General features: G+C 40.7%; 1 protein-coding gene across 5 annotated transcripts in view; it reads right to left on the bottom strand.

Annotated features, from left to right (window-relative positions):
* The window catches only part of DIXDC1 (DIX domain containing 1), a 76657-nt gene that overhangs the window by 38625 nt on the left and 21305 nt on the right, over positions 1-16727 (bottom strand). For 3 of the 5 annotated variants that reach the window (XM_045556600.1, XM_045556602.1, XM_045556601.1), the window contains 4 exons: positions 8125-8254; positions 3521-3646; positions 1322-1553; positions 613-720 (listed from right to left, as the gene is read on the bottom strand). In XM_045556600.1, coding sequence (XP_045412556.1) covers positions 613-720; positions 1322-1553; positions 3521-3646; positions 8125-8254 — 596 coding nt within the window. Of the gene's footprint in view, positions 1-608; positions 721-1321; positions 1554-3520; positions 3647-8124; positions 8255-16727 lie in introns of those variants that run through there. The other 2 variants (XM_045556605.1, XM_045556603.1) reach the window with 2 other exon arrangements.

Genomic DNA, 16727 nt, shown 5'->3' on the forward strand with positions numbered 1-16727 from the left:
CTGCCACTATACTTGGCATTGATAACGTTTTTATTAGAGCACTGTGTCCTGTTTTGTTCTCTACACTTGGCTGTAAGAGATATAGACAGCCTTTCAGCTACAGTCACAAGCGTCATTAGCTCACTCAAATGCATACTAATCTGCCACAATTCCCAGGCCCATAAATGAAAAGTTGGAAACATACTAATGCTCTCAGACAACTCTGCTCAATGTCCTCCCTTACTATGGGCTTTATATAACCTTCTCAGGCCGTAACTTAGAGCTACACTTAGGCTCAAAGACAGTACAATGGAACTGGCTGTCATAAACACTGGCAGCTAACATGCAAATATCAGAACCACTGGGCTGGGCCCTGACAGGTTCCAGTCATGCCCCCATGTGGTCACAGCTAAGCATTGGCCCTGGGACTCTGCACAGTTTCCATTTGTGGGAAATTCACCAGCACCCCACCCTAGGCTCCTGCCAGCACAAAACCACAAAGCATTGCTAAAGGCTCTCCCTGTAAAGCCAAACAAACTGAGGTAAGAGAAGGGCTTAGGTGCCTTATTGCTTTTCTGTTGCTACTTAAAACTGAGAGTCACCAAGAATTCAGCTTGCAGAGGCTACAATTACCTGGAGCAGCTGGATTCGGACGGTGACCTTTGTTGCCCTTCATACTGCTGCACCAGGGCCCGAACACTCCAGTATGGATTCTCAATCTCTTCATCCATGCTGCTGTTCCTAAAGTCGGAAGGCACGTTAGTCCTTCATTTCAGATCAACTCAACGAGTACTGATAGACTGCCACTCTGAGCACTATAGGTAGGTAACAAGATGAATATGGCAAAGCCCCTACCTCAAAAACACCTGAAACCTAGTAAGGAAGGTAGACACAAAAACAAGTAATTTCACCAATCTTTGCAACACCTCCAGGTCGTGCTTTCCCTCAGTGGATATACAACCAGCAAAGCATTTCCTGCCATGACTCTCCCTGACAGCTTGGCCTTTTGGATACATTCCAGGGTAGAGCCTCCCCCAGATGAACTGGAACACTGTTGCCACATATCTCCCAGTGAGGAAAACACACTGTGCCAAAGGCATATATTTAATATTTCAAATTTGGGTGCCAGAGCAAAAACTTACACATAAGATTCCTCATTTTCTTCTAACTGCAAAATAAAAATTTCTCAAAAAAAGTGCCCTTTTGAGTGCCCTCCCCAACCTCCACTCCGTGTTCTTTTCTGCAATGTGGGGCTGCTTGGGTGATATTTCCATCTATTGTATTTTATCATCTAAGAGAAGAAATATCAGAGCGGGATCAGCTCCCATCCCCATACTCTTACCTCTGTCGGTATCGAAAGACATCCCGTCCTGACCGTGACATGTCATGACACACATCGGCCAGAGCAGCAGCTGCTCCTTGGGCAACGGCAGTGGCACAGTGTGGTTGGTGACTCTGTAACGGGGCTCTGGAGTCCCGTCCTTGGTTCACTGTCCTGCTAGAGCCAGGTTTGAAATGAGCTGCCAAGGCAAGGACCAGCCTCATGATAGACTTCAGGTTTCCTTCCACAATATCTGAAGGACAGAACAGACCAAGAAGTTCTGAGAGGGAGGCAAAGGCTGAGGACCATTTAATACATATTGCTAGTGATACAGGTAAGCAAGGTAGTCAAGGTCTCGGTCCTCTCAAAACTATGCTGAACAAGGAAGACAGAAGATTTAAAAGCTATTACAATAAAGTATGATAAAGCGTTTTGATAAGAGAAGTACAGGATTCTTTGGGAGCTCAGAGTAGAGGCATCTTATCTAGCATAGAGGGCTCAGGAAAGGATTCCTAGAGAAAGTGAGTTCTAAACTGAGACTTGATTGATGAAGAATGGTTCATTGAATAAGAGAAGGCAGAGGAGTATTCCAGGAAGAGGCAACAGCAGGTGTGAAGGTCTAGAGGTGAAAGAGAACATGACACATCAGGGCTACGCTATCTGATATGGGAGCCACTAGCAACTTGTGGCTACTGAGCACTTAAAATGTCACTAGTCTGAACTGAGATGTGTTCTAAGTGTAGTACTTGCTTAGCATACACACATGCAAAGGAATGCAAAATATCTCAATAACTTTTTATATTGATTTCATAGTGAAATGATAATATTTTAGATATATTGGGTTAAATAAAATATATTATTAAAATTGATTTCACCTGTTTCTTTTTTTCATAACATGGCTATTGGGAAACTTTAAGTTACCCATGTGACTCACATTCTATTTCTGTGGCACAGCACTGCAGTGGAGGACCTGAAAGAAGTTCAGCAATGCCAGAGCCCAAGGTGCAAGGGGAGAGAGAGAAAGGTGAGGCCACAGGGGGATGAATCAGAGGGTGGGTCATACAGAGAGCATGGTAAGCCATAGGAGGGACTTTGGATTTGATCCTAAGGGCCCTCAGATGCAGAGAAATGACACGAACATATGTACTCTTAGATCATCCTGGGTGCAGTGTGCAGAGCAGATGAAAGGGGGACAAAAATCAATGCAGCAAGACTAATTAGGAGGCTGGTGCACTTCTCCAGGTAAAAGACAGTGATGTCCTGAATGGCAGCATTCCCTCAAAATAGCTGACTTTAATGGGCCAGATCCCCAAGCCCACTCCACATGGGGACCAGATGAGAGATATTACGGTATTCTAAATATTGCCCTAGAAAAAAAGAGGAATGTAGGCAAACTATAATACAATAAGTCTGGTAAAAAAAAAAAGTCAATGTAAGAAAATGGGTAAAATTTTATTTCTTTTAGCTTTGTAGCCTTTAAACATGCAAGGCTTGAAAAAGGATTATTTGATACCTTCTACAAGGTGCTCTCAATGGCCAGTATCTGCCCCACCTAAAGGACCCCAACACAGAGAACACCAATAATCCAACATGAGCCCTCTTGCCCCCATTCTCATCAGACCACAGGCAATCATTGCCAAGAACTAAAGCAGAGCCAGATCGACAGTCAGTTCCAGAGAAACAGTGAGAAGACTATGGAGCCTGTGCTCTCCAAGGACACCTGTATCGTTCTTTCCTTGTAGCCTGGGCTCAGAATGAATTGGCAAACCCACCTGGACCACGCTGCAGATGCACATGCCATCTGCATTCCAGACGGCAGATGCAGAGGTCACAGAGCCCCTTTTATCCTGCCTAGAATGTTCTATGATATACAAAAAAAAAAAGTACTATAAAGTATTTTCCTTCTAGAAAAGTGGATGAATGAAAATGTAAGATATGAATATTTGAAATAATACTTGGTCAGGAAACCCCGGGGAACTTAAAAAACGTAATCTATCTTCATTTTTGATAACTTAAATGAGATCTTCTAAAATTAATATCGCCATTTTCTCATTTCTTCTCTAACCATTAATTTTCTTACACACTCAAGCAAATCTGTATTCAATTAAAATGAATGCAGAACTATCTCCACCCAAGTTACAACCAAGGGCTTTCCTGAGGCTGCCACTCCCTGGTTAAGGCTGAGTGTATTCATCCACCAGGATGTGATGAGACACTGACCTTTGGCAGAAGTCTGGTGCATACGAATCTTTTTGGAGGCCACAAACTGTAGCACTTTCTCCACATTATTCTTCATCTCCTGTTGGTTACTGGGACTCAGCTGTACCCCACTCAGCTTTTCTCCTGCTGTTAGGTGAGAGAAAATATATGAATTTATAGGAAGGATTATCAAAGGTTCATAGCAGCCAGACACAGAGGAAGGGAAGATTTGATGTGAACACTATAATTACACATAAATATATAAGTGAGTTAAGTCCTGGTGTTTGTAATTTAGATGGGTAATAGGAAAATGAAGGGCTCCTGAAAGGCCTTCAGATTTTCAGATCTATACTTAGGGGCCTGTGAAGTTACTGTGTATACATTTATTCATTCAACAAATATTCACTGAGCATCCACTGTGTGTCAGGCACTGTTCTGGGCACCAGAGAGACAAAAGAGAGCAAGAACAACAAAGTCCCTTCCATCATAGAATTTATATCTGCAGAGGTTGCAGATAACAAGCAAGTTAATAAGCAAATGTTTAACAAAACTTCATAATAGTGATAAGTGCTATGAGGAAAAATAAAGAATGATCATGGCCTCCCTGATATTTAAGTTATTAGGTATGAAATGTCCAATTTCCTTAGGTACTAAGTTTGACAGTTGATATCTCTGACTTTCACTTTGACACTTCTAGTTTTATTTTTATTGTGAAGGTACCTCTTCAGTCTTTCAAATGCATGTGTTAGCTTGTGATTATATTTCAAATGTTTTAGAGCAATTTTTGTGAAACCATAGATAAGTCAAACATTTGTGTTATTTTTGAATATGAGTTCCATCGTGGAACCAATGCTGTGTAGACAGCTTGAAATATCAACTAAGTGTTTGGGAAGGATGTGGCTAATGAACACATAGTATGTCGATGGTTTGAGAAGTTCCGTTCTGATGATTTTAATCTTGAAAATGAGCCACATGGGCAACCTGAGACCAGGGTGGATAATGATGAACTGAAAGCTACAGCAGAAGCGAATCCATCTCAACTGACGTGTGAATTAGAAGCAAGGTGTGACGTTACTATTTCAACAATATTGGACCATTTGAAACAAATCAGCAAGGTAAAGAAGGTGGAGATATGGGTCCCACATGAATTAAATGAGCATCAGAAGAGAAATCATCTCGAAGCTTGCCTTTCTTTGCTGTCACGACATAAAGGCTAACCATTTCTAGACCATATTGTTACATGTGATGAAAAATGGATTATTTTTGACAGCTGCAAGCATTTGGCACAATGGTTGAATAAAGATGAAGTACTGGAACACAGTCCAAAAATGAATGTTCATAAAAAAAACCTAATGGTGTGTGTCTGGTGGCCCAGTGCTGGTATTATCCACTACAGCTTCATGAAACCTGGCCAGCTGATTACAGTGGATGTCTACTGCAACCAATTGAATGAAATGATGAGGATGCTTGTGATTGATTAAGCAACTGAGATTGGTTACTAGAGATGGGCCAATCCTCTTGCAAGACAACGCTTGACCACATGTCACACAAACTACAGAAGCTGGACTTGGAAACTCTCTGTCATCCAACATATTCACCAGACCTTGCACCAACTGACTACCATTTCTTCCAGGCTTTGGACCACTTCTTTCAAGGAAAAGTATTCAATTCTCAACAAGCTGTGGAAAATTTCTTTTGTGATTTTATCACCACTCACTCTCCAGGCTTCTTTGCTGCTGGCATAAACAAGTGACCATTAAGATGGCAAAACTGTGTGGACAGTTTAGGCACATACTTTGATTAATTGCACTGCTTCTTGTTTGAGATATAATAAACTATACTTTTGATTTGAAATCAGACATTTCATATTTAAAGACCTAATACATTTGGGTAGAGGCTTGAATAAAGTAAAGTATGTTAAGATTTAAGGCGGAAGCATTCCTGATTGAGGAACCACAGGGATAAACCTCAAGGTGGGAATGAGCTCAGCTTACCTGAGGAACAGCAACAAGACCAGTGTGGCTGGAGTGGAGTGAGCAAAGAGTTGAGTCCTAGGGAAGGCTTGAGAGGTAGGCAAGGCCAGGTCATATAGAGCTTTGTGGACCAGAGCAAAGTGCCTGAATTTTATCCTACATGTAATGGGCAGACAACAGAGAGTCTGAGACCAGGGAGTGACATAATCTGGTTTATGTTTTTAAAAGCAGACTGTGCAGATAGACTATGCAGAGAGGAAACAGGGAGAGATCAGGCAGAAGGATAATGAAAATAGTCAAGGCAAGAGATAATGATGGTTTGGGCTAGAGTAGAAGAGGCTGACTGGTGAGAAGTCAGATTTTGTTATATTATGAATACAAAGCAGACGGTACATGTGAAGGATTAGATATATGAGAAAAAGATAATAATTAAGGATGACCCCTAAGTGTTTTGCTTTAACACCTGGGAAAATGATAATGTGGTTAGTTATTGAGACAAAGAAACCTAGAGGATAAAGGGATTGGAGGGGAAGGAAATCCAAAGTTCCAATTAGGACACGTGACATTAGAGTTGCATATTAGACATCCAAGTAGTGTTGTTAGATATTCATGTCTAGAACTCAAGGAAAAGTTCAGGGCTAAAGATACAAATTTGGAAGAGATCACTTAGGGGTAGAGAGTATACAAGGGCTAAGGACTGATCCTGGACCACTCCAACATGCAGAGATCAGGACGGAAAAAAAAAACCAGCAAAGCAAACAGAAGAAGCCAGTGAGGATGGAAGAAAACCAGAAGTCTATGATTAGTTTTACTTGGCATCCTGGAAGCCAAGTAAAGAAAGTTTTTGAAGGAGGAGGGAGTGACTGATTAACTATGTCAAATACTGCTAAGTTGAATAAACTGAGGACGGGGGCCTGGCCACTCATTTAACAAGGTGGAGGTTTCTACCTGGAGGAAAGCAGTTTCAGTGGAGTAGTGGGATCAAAAGCCTGATAGGGTAGGTTTAAAAAACAATAGGAAATAAGGAGGTAGATGCAGTGAGTAGAGACACAATATTATGAGGAGTTTTTCTATATAGCAAAGTCACAATAGAAAGTAGTATTTAAGAACCAAGGTTTTGGAAAAATAAGACTACATATTCATATTGCTTATATATGCATTGAATATCTTCTCGGAAAAGAAATGCAAGAAACTGCTGACACTGGTTGCCTCTAGAAAAAAATAATGGGCAGCTGGCGGAGGGACATAAGTGGAAAAAAGGCTTTTGATTTTATATTCTTCCGTAACATCTGGGCTTCCTACCAGTCCATGTATAACCTATTCAAATAAATGAAAAATTTAATGTTTAAAGTGGGCTTTGGAATTAAAGTGATCTAGGTTTGTATCTCTGCTTCGGCACTCAAAGTTACGTGACTTTGTAAAGTTGTTCAGCCTCTCTAAACCTCATAAAATGAGTAAAATAGTAGTACTTGTGTTATACACATATCATAAATAAAGTAGCATGCTTAGCTACTTTGCTTGACTCATACTAAGTACTCAATAAATTTATTTATTTTTATAAATCCTCTCTTTAAGCTCATTTCCTGAAAGTGGGGATAATATTATCTGTTTCCCAAGGTGTGATGTTAAATTAAATTAAATTAAACAAGATAGTGTTCAATCCTGGCAGTTGCTATTACTATTATCATTGTTATTGTCATTACAAATGAATAGTCTCATGAACTAATGAGCTGTCCCAGTGAGGTATTCATGGACAGACTGCTGGCTGCAAACCTGGCTTCTTCCATACCACTTGCAAGCCCCACATCCCTCAAGGAGATTAAGCAAGATCAGCTGACTAATTTGACAATAAATGTCTGAGTACCTATTATATGTGCTTGGTTTGGGATTGTGAAAACAGAAAAAAGTTATACCGCTCTTAAAGAGCTCAGTTTATACAGGGGAGATAAGGAAACAAATGATTACCACAAATAATTACCACTGGATGGGAGAAATAACAGAGCTATGGACAAATGCTATAGAAATAAGTTTATGGCGCCATCTAGTAAGAATGACTGCCAACAACTCCAGGGCTTCAAGAGGGAAAAGCCTTCTATAAAGCATTACTGTAGTATCACAAAGGGGTCCTTTTGCTGGTAACACATCTTGTTGCCTGGCTACTACTTCCTTTTCTGGCCTTGGCTTAAGTATCAATTCTTCTGGCAGACCTCAGTTTAGACATCAGTTCTTTTGGTAAGCCATCCCTGAACCCCTAAGACTGGGCTGAGCGTCCCTCCTATGTGCTGCCATCTGAGCCCCTAAGACTGGGCTGGGTGCTCCTCCTATGAGCTCCGATCTGCATTTACCCATCAGAGTACTAAATACATAAATGGAAGTGACTTCACTTTCCACCCTTTCCAACTGGATTGGTAGACTCTTGAGGGCATAGATTGTGGTCATCGTCATATTCCCAAAGCATAATATAGTGCCTGGCACACAGTGTTTATTGACTAATAAATGAATGAATTAACCTTGGGCAAGTATTTAAGTCTTCTGTACTTCAATTGCCACATGTTCTAAAGAAGAAACAACCTGCTCTGAAGGGCAGCACATGGAGGATAAAGAAGACCATGTTCTGGTCTATGCTAGCATCAGAGTCCAGGGCCAACTGACCAACAATCTCGATGAGATACGCCAGGATCACCCCATCCCTCAGATCCTGTCGCAGGTCCTGCACAGGCTTCACTGCTGGCCTCTTCTTCAGTTGTGCATTCACCCAGGCCACATAGGCCTGCAGCTGTTGCTGGAAAATAAAAGTGAAAGTAAGGGAAAGTTTGCAGAGCAATCTTATCTCCTACCCTGAACCCCCTAAGGCAGCATCTGAGATTGGGGTATAATGAGCAACCTATATCCAGAGGGAGAAGGAGGAGGTTTTAAGGAAAGAAAGAAGAAAGATGGTATCATGGTCAGCCACAGAGCATACTCTAAAATTCTCAAGTTTTATGCTAATCTTCAGGGATAAACTAACCTCTGACTTGGTGGCATCATAGACACAGATAAGCAGATCTGACTCCTGCTTTCCTTGCGTTTTGCTCTGTTGACTAGGGATGAGGGCTGGGCCCAGAACCACAGCCAGTTTTAGGATATAATCACTGCTGCCAGTGATCCACCACACTTTTCAGAACAATCACTCATGTGCCATATGCACAACGGACTGTGATACTCATACCAATTGCTCTTGGGGAACGAGGAATGAGCAATAAACTACGCTCAGAGCTGTCTCTCCCATAGCTGCTTTCTTCAAAATGAGACTTAAGTGAAATCATCTCACAGTTAACCCAAGATTTATTCTCCTGAGCCTATAATCCTAGGATTGCTACAGAGTTAGTTTTAATCCGTGCTTTATATTGGCAAAGAGGATCTGGTTACCTAAAACCCACACAAAGAAGGAAAAAAAAAAGGCTATGGTGAGCAGTGTTACTGAAGACTGACAGGCACTTTCATTTACTTTTAAACAAAGCTAGGGCCCAGTATTATCAGAAATCTGTCAGGCATCTAGGAAGGGACATATAACTTATCCTAACCCTCAGACAACCTTAAATATTCCATTTTATACATTAAACAGAACTTATACTCGATGTTTATTCTGATTATTTGATCAGAAGATGGGCACTCCTATCCAAATAGCACACAAACAATGTCATAGTCCAGGCAGCAGCTCTGTCTGGTTTCTGTAGCATTCGAAGTCTCTGAACCTAAAAATTAAGTTCAAGGGCTAATTATATTAAATTATAATTTGGTTAAAGTACAGTTGATTTCTAAGCCCCAAGTACTTCCTTAATGAAATGATGTTGGAAATTACTCGCTGGCTGCTTCCTAAGAGAAAATTAAATCTTCACTATTTCCTCTCTGTTGATTTGTGGGAATGAATAAATCCTTTGGAAGACAGTGCTAGGGCAACAATCTATTAACTGCTGACAAACTGTAGGAAGCATAATGATCAGGAGAAGGTGGGAGGAGGAATCTATCATTTATTGAGTACTACCATGAACTAACTAAACACTTTTTGGTGTTCTACATGTTTTAATTAGTTAATGAATGTGCCTGGCACAGGGCCTGACCCACGACTGATGCGTACTAAATGGTCATTATTATTTTCATCATCATCATCTAATTCAATTCTCAAAAAAAGCACTGAAGAGTCAGCTTTATCTCCATTTTATGGATGAGGTTCAGAAAGGCTACCTAACTTCAACGATGTCCCCATAGCTAGGACATAGCAGATCTGGTACTGAAACTCAGTAAATGTCCAAGCATTTACCAAGGATCCAGCTCACTCCACACAACAGAAATGGCTGCACTTTCTGACCAGCTGAGATTGTAATGCTCCAAGGTCTGCTCCCACTGCACAGTCAAAGCACTGCCTACGGCAGACCAAGCAAAGGAAGTCCTCTGGAGTGAACCACTCTGGTCTGAGGAAAAGTAGGTAAGACCAGAAAAGGCATTAAGAATAATAGTTGGGATCTGATTACCTGGATTATGTATAAAACTCCTAACAATCTCCCTTTATCTAATATTACCCTCAACCCACTCTCCACACATTCCTGCTAAAAACCTATCACTGGTCTCCCATTATCCTCAAGATAAAATCCAATCTCTTTGGCTGCCATTTCAATCCATCACATGCTAGCCCTTACTTGTTCTCCAGCTTCACCCACTACTCCCCCAAATACCCTGTGCTTTGGCTCATCCAAACCATGTACAGTTTCCCAAAGGCACCATGCTTTCCAGTCACTCCAACTCCTCCTACCTGCTATTTCTTCTTAAGTCTCAACTCAAGCATCACCTTTCCTAGAAAGCCTTCCCTGACCTCTTACACACTTCAGACTCTGATCTCCTTAAAAGCATCCTGTGTGACAATCAGTTCAACAATAATTTGGGTCCAGGGACTGTACCAAGTTATGGGACTACAAAGAGCCCCATACCTTCAAGAAGCTTGAAGGAAAAAACGAGAAGAGGAGGAGAAGCTTGCAGGCTAGTAGAGACAAGGCTATGGAAGGGATACATAGGGTGCTAAGAGAGTATTAGCCCAACCTGAAGCCCAAGCTCCTGGGGAAGGGGTCTCCTGAAAGAGAAAAGGAGGCAAAGAGGACAGTGACCTCAAAGGAGCTAAGGTCTGAGATATGTTTTATGCAGAGAGTCACAATAGTTCAGAATTACGCTAATTGGTGCTGAACAAATACTTATTTGAATCAGTGAATCATTTGTCACATTTTATTAGGCCAAGACCTAAGATAATTGCAAAAGTTAATTATGCAGGGGCAAACAAGAACAAGTATTTTTCATTAGGTCAAGATAATTTATACCTAAGTAACCACAGCTTTTTCTTGGCTATAGAATAGAAGTTGTCTCTGAAGCAAAACTACTTAGAGGTTCCTAACAGTACTTTTTAAGCACACAGTACTTTTTAAGCACATTAATAACAGTTCTGGTCTTCCAACAAAAGAGGATTCCACAGCATAAACAATAATAGTCTTCACTACTTTTCTGAACACCTGCTCTGTGTCAAGAGCTATGCTAGGTCCTTTAAACACCTTTTCTCTAATGCTGATCTGCCGGGGAGATGTTACTGTATCTATTTTGCTCATTGGAAATTGAGACACAAAATGGTGAAATAACTTGTTCAAGGTCACCGGGACAGTAAACCAGGAATGTGGGATTCAGATATAACTCCCAAACCAATGCTGTTTCCACTCTACCACATTATTTCCTAAATAAATGCATCTCTGAGGTTAAAATGAGGTCACTAAAACTCTCAGGATGCACTTGAGTCTAAACCACATCTGATACTTGAGTCCCTTATGGAATAATCTGCACTAAGTGGCTGTCTACTACTCAGAGTGTGGTTCCCATATCAGTAGCAGCATCACCTACAAGCCTGTTAGAAATGCAGACACCCAGGCTCCTCCCCAGCCTACGGAATCAGAGTCTGTATTTGAACAAGATCCTCTGGTGACTCATAAGCATATTAAGGTTTGAGAAACAATGATCCACCCCACTGTTCCCATACCTGGCTGTACATTAAGGTCACAACGGAAGCTTTTCAAAAGACCTCACCCTAAATCCACCAAATTCTCTCCAGAGGGTAAAAACTCGGAAAGCTTTATTTTTCCCAAGCTTCTTCATATGATTCCTGTAAAGCTGACTTGAGTCTTTTCCTAGCTAAACAGTCCAGTTCCCTTAACCAAGGGGTTCACAGCTCTGATTGCCCATCAGAATCACCTAGAAAGCTTTTTAAAAAAGTCCTATCCTAATATCTGGGCCCCATCATAGATAATCAGAATTTCTAAGGGTGGGACCCAAGTATAACAATATTCCTCAAGTGCTCCCAGGTATGTGCAGAGGTGAAAGTCAAGGTTAACCACTCCTTACTTAAAATGGTCACAAGTATTATTGCTTTTCTGGTCTAACTCTCTATGAAACCATGACACCTAAAACTTAATACAATAAGTACTCTGGGCCAGCCGTGGTGGCTCATGCCTGTAATTCTAGCACTCTGGGAGGCCGAGGAGGGAGTATCACTTGAGCTCAGGAGTTCAAGACCAGCCTGAGCGAGAGTGAGATCCACCCCCCACCATCTCTACTAAAAATAGAAAAAAATTAGCCAGGTGTGGTGGTGTGCACCTGTAGTCCCAGCTACTCAGGAGGCTGAGGCAAGAGGATTGCTTGGGCCCAGGAGTTTGAGGTTGCTGTGAGCTAGGCTGACACCACAGCCTGGGCAACAGAGCAAGACTCTGTCTCAAAAAAAAAAAAAGTACTCTGGATGTAAAGGAAATACACAGTTTCCTCATTCAAAATACTGTATTTCTCTTTCTTTTCTTTCCTTTTCTTTCCTTCCTTGTTTTTTTGGCCACCAGATCACACTGTTAATTCACATGGAGGGGTCATTCAAAACCTCTAAGTATTATGCTTTAATTTACTTTTCATTTTAAAATGATTTCAGACTTACAAAAAGGCAGCAAAAATGGTACAAAGAGTTCCCCTACACCCATTACTCAGCTAACCCACATGTTTACACCTTACATAACCACAGTACAATGGTCAAAACAGGAAGTTAACACTGACACAATACCATTAACTAACCTAGAGACCTTACTCAAATTTCACCAACTGTTTCACTAATGTCCATTATCTGGTCCAGGATCCAATCTAAGATCTCACACTGCCTTTAGCTGCCATGTTTCTTCAGTCTCCTCCAATCTGGGACGGTTGCTCAGTCTTTCTTTGTCTCTCATGACCTAGACAATTTTGAAGAGTACTGGCCAGTTATTTTGTACAGTGTCCCTCAATTTGGGCTTACCTGAAGTTTCCTTATAATTAAATTCAGGTTATGGATTTTTGTCAAGAATACCACAGAAGTCGTATCACGCTTTTCTCAGAGAATCATATCAAAAGGCACATGATGCCAATATGTCTCATTATTGACGTTAACTTTGATCACTTGGTTAACGTAGTGTCTGCCAGGTTCTCTACTGTAAAGTTGCTATTTTTCCCTTTGTAATTAATAAGTATCTTGTGGAAAAATGCTCTGAGACTATGAAAATATCCTTTTCCTCATCATCACTTTTCCCATCCATTTTAAATTTAACATCTATTGATTTTTCTTTCCTGCAACAATTATTATTATGGTGGTCCCCAAATGATTTTCTATTACTCCTTCTACACTTACTAATTGGAATTTTTACTGTGAGGAAGACTTCTTTCTCCTCACTTATTTATTTATATCAGTATGGGCCCATGAATATTTTATTTATTACTTCTATTAAGCCATTACTATCATCATTTATTCTGCTGTTCAAATTGTTCCCAATTTGGCCACTGGGACACCTTCATGTTGGTTCCTGTATTATTATCACATGCCTAGGTCACCTGGGCTAGAGTGCCGTGGCGTCAGCCTAGCTCACAGCAACCTCAAAATCCTGAGCTAAAGCAATCCTCCTGCCTCAGCCTCCCGAGTAGCTGGGACTACAGGCACCCCTACACCTGGCTAATTTTTTCTATTTTTAGTAGAAACAGGGGCCTCATTCTTGCTCAGGCTAGTCTCGAACTCGTGACCTCAAGTGTTCCTCCCGCCTCTGCCTCCTAGAGTGCTAGGATTACAGGTATGAGCCACTGCGCCCAGCCTCTTTCTTTTTTTAAACAGAAGTTTATTCTTAAATGTACAAGAGGCTCCAAGACAACACTTCATTTAGTTATACGTGGCACAAGATGGAATGGAATCAAGGGTCACCTTTGTCTCAGGTACAAAAACAGTTTACTGTTTGCCAGATTTCTTAATTCTGCCTGTGGCCAGGGCTCGTTCCCTGCAGCCTTCACTTTTGGCTCCTCCAGTTTCTGCTTGAAAGCTTTATCTTCCTTTGCAGCTGGACATGGCACCTGCTGCCCTTTACCCATTCCCCTCCGGAATCAGCTAATTCTTTCTCTTTTTTTGGCCACAACCATTTCAGTTTCAAACAAAAATAATTTATTTTAATTAAACAATTTCTTATCAGTGTTCAAAACATTAATCAAGACATTATCTCATAAGACTTGTTTTCTTTACAAAGGAAGATTTCCAATCTTGGTTTTAAAAAGGGCCAACCAAGTCGGGCGTGGTGGCGCTCACCTGCAGTCCCAGCTACTCGGGACCCGAGGCAGGAGGATTGCTTGAGCTCAGGAGTTGGAGGCTGCAGTGAGCTATGATGATGCCACTGCACTCTAGCCTGGGTGACAGAGTGAGACTCTCTGTCTCAAACAAATAAATAAATAAATATAAACAAATACGGTAAACCAGTAAGCTACATTAGAGATTAGGTGTAATATACAGCCTATGCAGCCACATGAGAAATAATTTTTGCTGCTTTGTTTTTACACAGGTAGTCGCTTCCTTCAGCTAAAGCCTGAAGTCTTGTATTTTGTTTTATGCATACTGGGTTTTGTTCTGTTACTTGGCATATTTCTGTTGAACTTATGCATAAAGATATGAAAGATATTGTAATGGAATAAAAGTGTCTTCGGTTATACCATTTCTATATGCTACTGTGTTTCAAAGTTTAAGATTTAAAATGATATTTTAGTCACCATGTTGTTTTTTGATAAAATTTAGAATTGCAATTTGAATTCTAAGATTCGAAATAACCTGATCATTGAGGCCAACTTTGTCCCAGTACATTCTTCAAGTCCTAATTGAAAATAAAATGCTGAAATAGTTGAAAAACCATGTGGCGTGTAAATAAGTGATTATAACCCTATACACCATTCAATCAGAAGTAGAACATCACACAGGTTTCTGTCTAAACTGTCCCTTTAGTGGTCCACAATGAAAACCTAAATGTATGTCTATAACTATATAAAGTCATTCTCTATAGCTGCTTATTATGTAGAACAGCTTATAAATTGTTAGATTTTGTTTTCAACTATAATATTTTACTTATTGAGAAAGTGATTTTTAATTAGGAATTTTAATTCTAGAAATCCAATTTTGTGCTGTATTGATATAGTATAATCATGAAATGTTCCCCAAATCTTTTTTTTTTTTTTTTTTTGAGACAGAGTCTCACTCTGTTCCCTGGGCTAGAGTGCCGTGGTGTCAGCCTAGCTCACGGCAACTTCAAATTCCTGGGCTCAGGTGATCCTATACCCCTATGGTATAATCTGGGCCTGGTACTTTTTTTGAGGAATAGTTCCTTAATGAGGTTCTCTATTTCTTCTACAGAAATTGTTCTGTTTAAACTTTCTATCTCTATCAATTTTAGTAATCAGTATTCCGATAGGAAGTTATCCATTTCATCAAAATTTTTAAATGTATTTGCATAGAGTCCTACAAAGTCTCTTGTAATTATTTTTTTCTGTTTCAATGGGTACTTTTCCATTGTTATTTCTTATTTTGTATATCTGTGCTTTCTCCTTTTTCTTCTTATTTATGTTAGTTAGTGGTTTGTCTATTTTAGTAATTTTTTAAAAAATCCTTCAAAACAAAATGGTTTCAAGAATTATTGCTATTCCACTCTAAGTCCCTCTGAAACCATGATACCTAGAACCAAACACATCACTCTGGGTATAAAACCAGATAGCTTCCTCATTCAAGATATTTCACATTGTTTTCTTCTTCTTTAATTTTTTGTTGTCACCACCTCATATTGTTGACTCACACTAAGCTGTCAACAAAAACCCCTAAGTAATTTTTAATACATTCTGCTATTAAACCATATCCCTCCCATCTTTATGCTTATAAAACTGGTTTTCCTGATCCATGTTTGCCTTTAATAAACTCCATCTTGTTAGAGTCCATATTACAAGATCCTGCATTCCAAGCATTCATTTATTCAACTCAACGTTTCTTGAGTCCCTACTATCTGCCAGGCATAGTGCCAAGGCCAGCACTTACAGGCACATAAACAACTGATACAAAGTGAGAACTGCTACAATGGAGAAACATCAAAATGTGCTATCTATACAGAGAAGAGCAATAGGAGGAAAGGTTGGGGGAAGCAGGGGAGGGGCAAGAGGGGAGGAGACATTTGGCTGGTTCTTTAGGGATGTCTGCCTAAAGAGGGGACAAAGACAGAAGTGCTAGAAGGAGGAAGGGCCATGAAGCATACGGCATCTTGGAAGAACAGCCAGTTAAGGAGCGTGTGGGCAGAGCTATCAGTGGCATGTGATGATGATGGAGAAACAGGTCAGCCCAAGACCACCAGCACTTAGACTAAGGCTTGAAGACCTTCATCAGGAAGGCGTGGATCTTGAAACAGGAGAGTGAAACAGTTATTCCTGCCTCTTACAAGGGTCACTCTGGACACAGTAGAGTGTGGGATAGAAAGAGCAGCATGCAGATCTGGAGAAGCCGATGGGGAGACCAGGCAGTAAGTCAGGCAAGGGAAGAGGAGAGCCTAAACTGAAGCAGGAGTTAGAAAAGGACAAATTCAGGGGAGGGGGTGGAGAGACAAAAAAAAAAAAGAAAAGGAAAAATTCCAGAAACAAGTCAGAGGTAACTTATAGGATATAGGCAGTGACCAAACAGAGGGTCCAAAAAGTCATGCCTGAATGACTGGCCGGCCGGTGATGCCTTCACTGAGATGGACAATATGTGAAGAGCAGGTACTGGGAGCAAGTCAACAGCTCAGTTTTGAACAGAGTCTGAGCTATTTGTCAAATGTCAGGGTAGATGTGTGTTCCACAGCCAGTTAGCAAAACACAGGTCTAGAGCACAGGAGATGGGGTGGGGTGGGAGATACATG

The sequence above is a fragment of the Lemur catta genome, chromosome 7 (genome assembly GCF_020740605.2).
Source record: "Lemur catta isolate mLemCat1 chromosome 7, mLemCat1.pri, whole genome shotgun sequence".
Lineage (NCBI taxonomy): Eukaryota > Metazoa > Chordata > Mammalia > Primates > Lemuridae > Lemur > Lemur catta.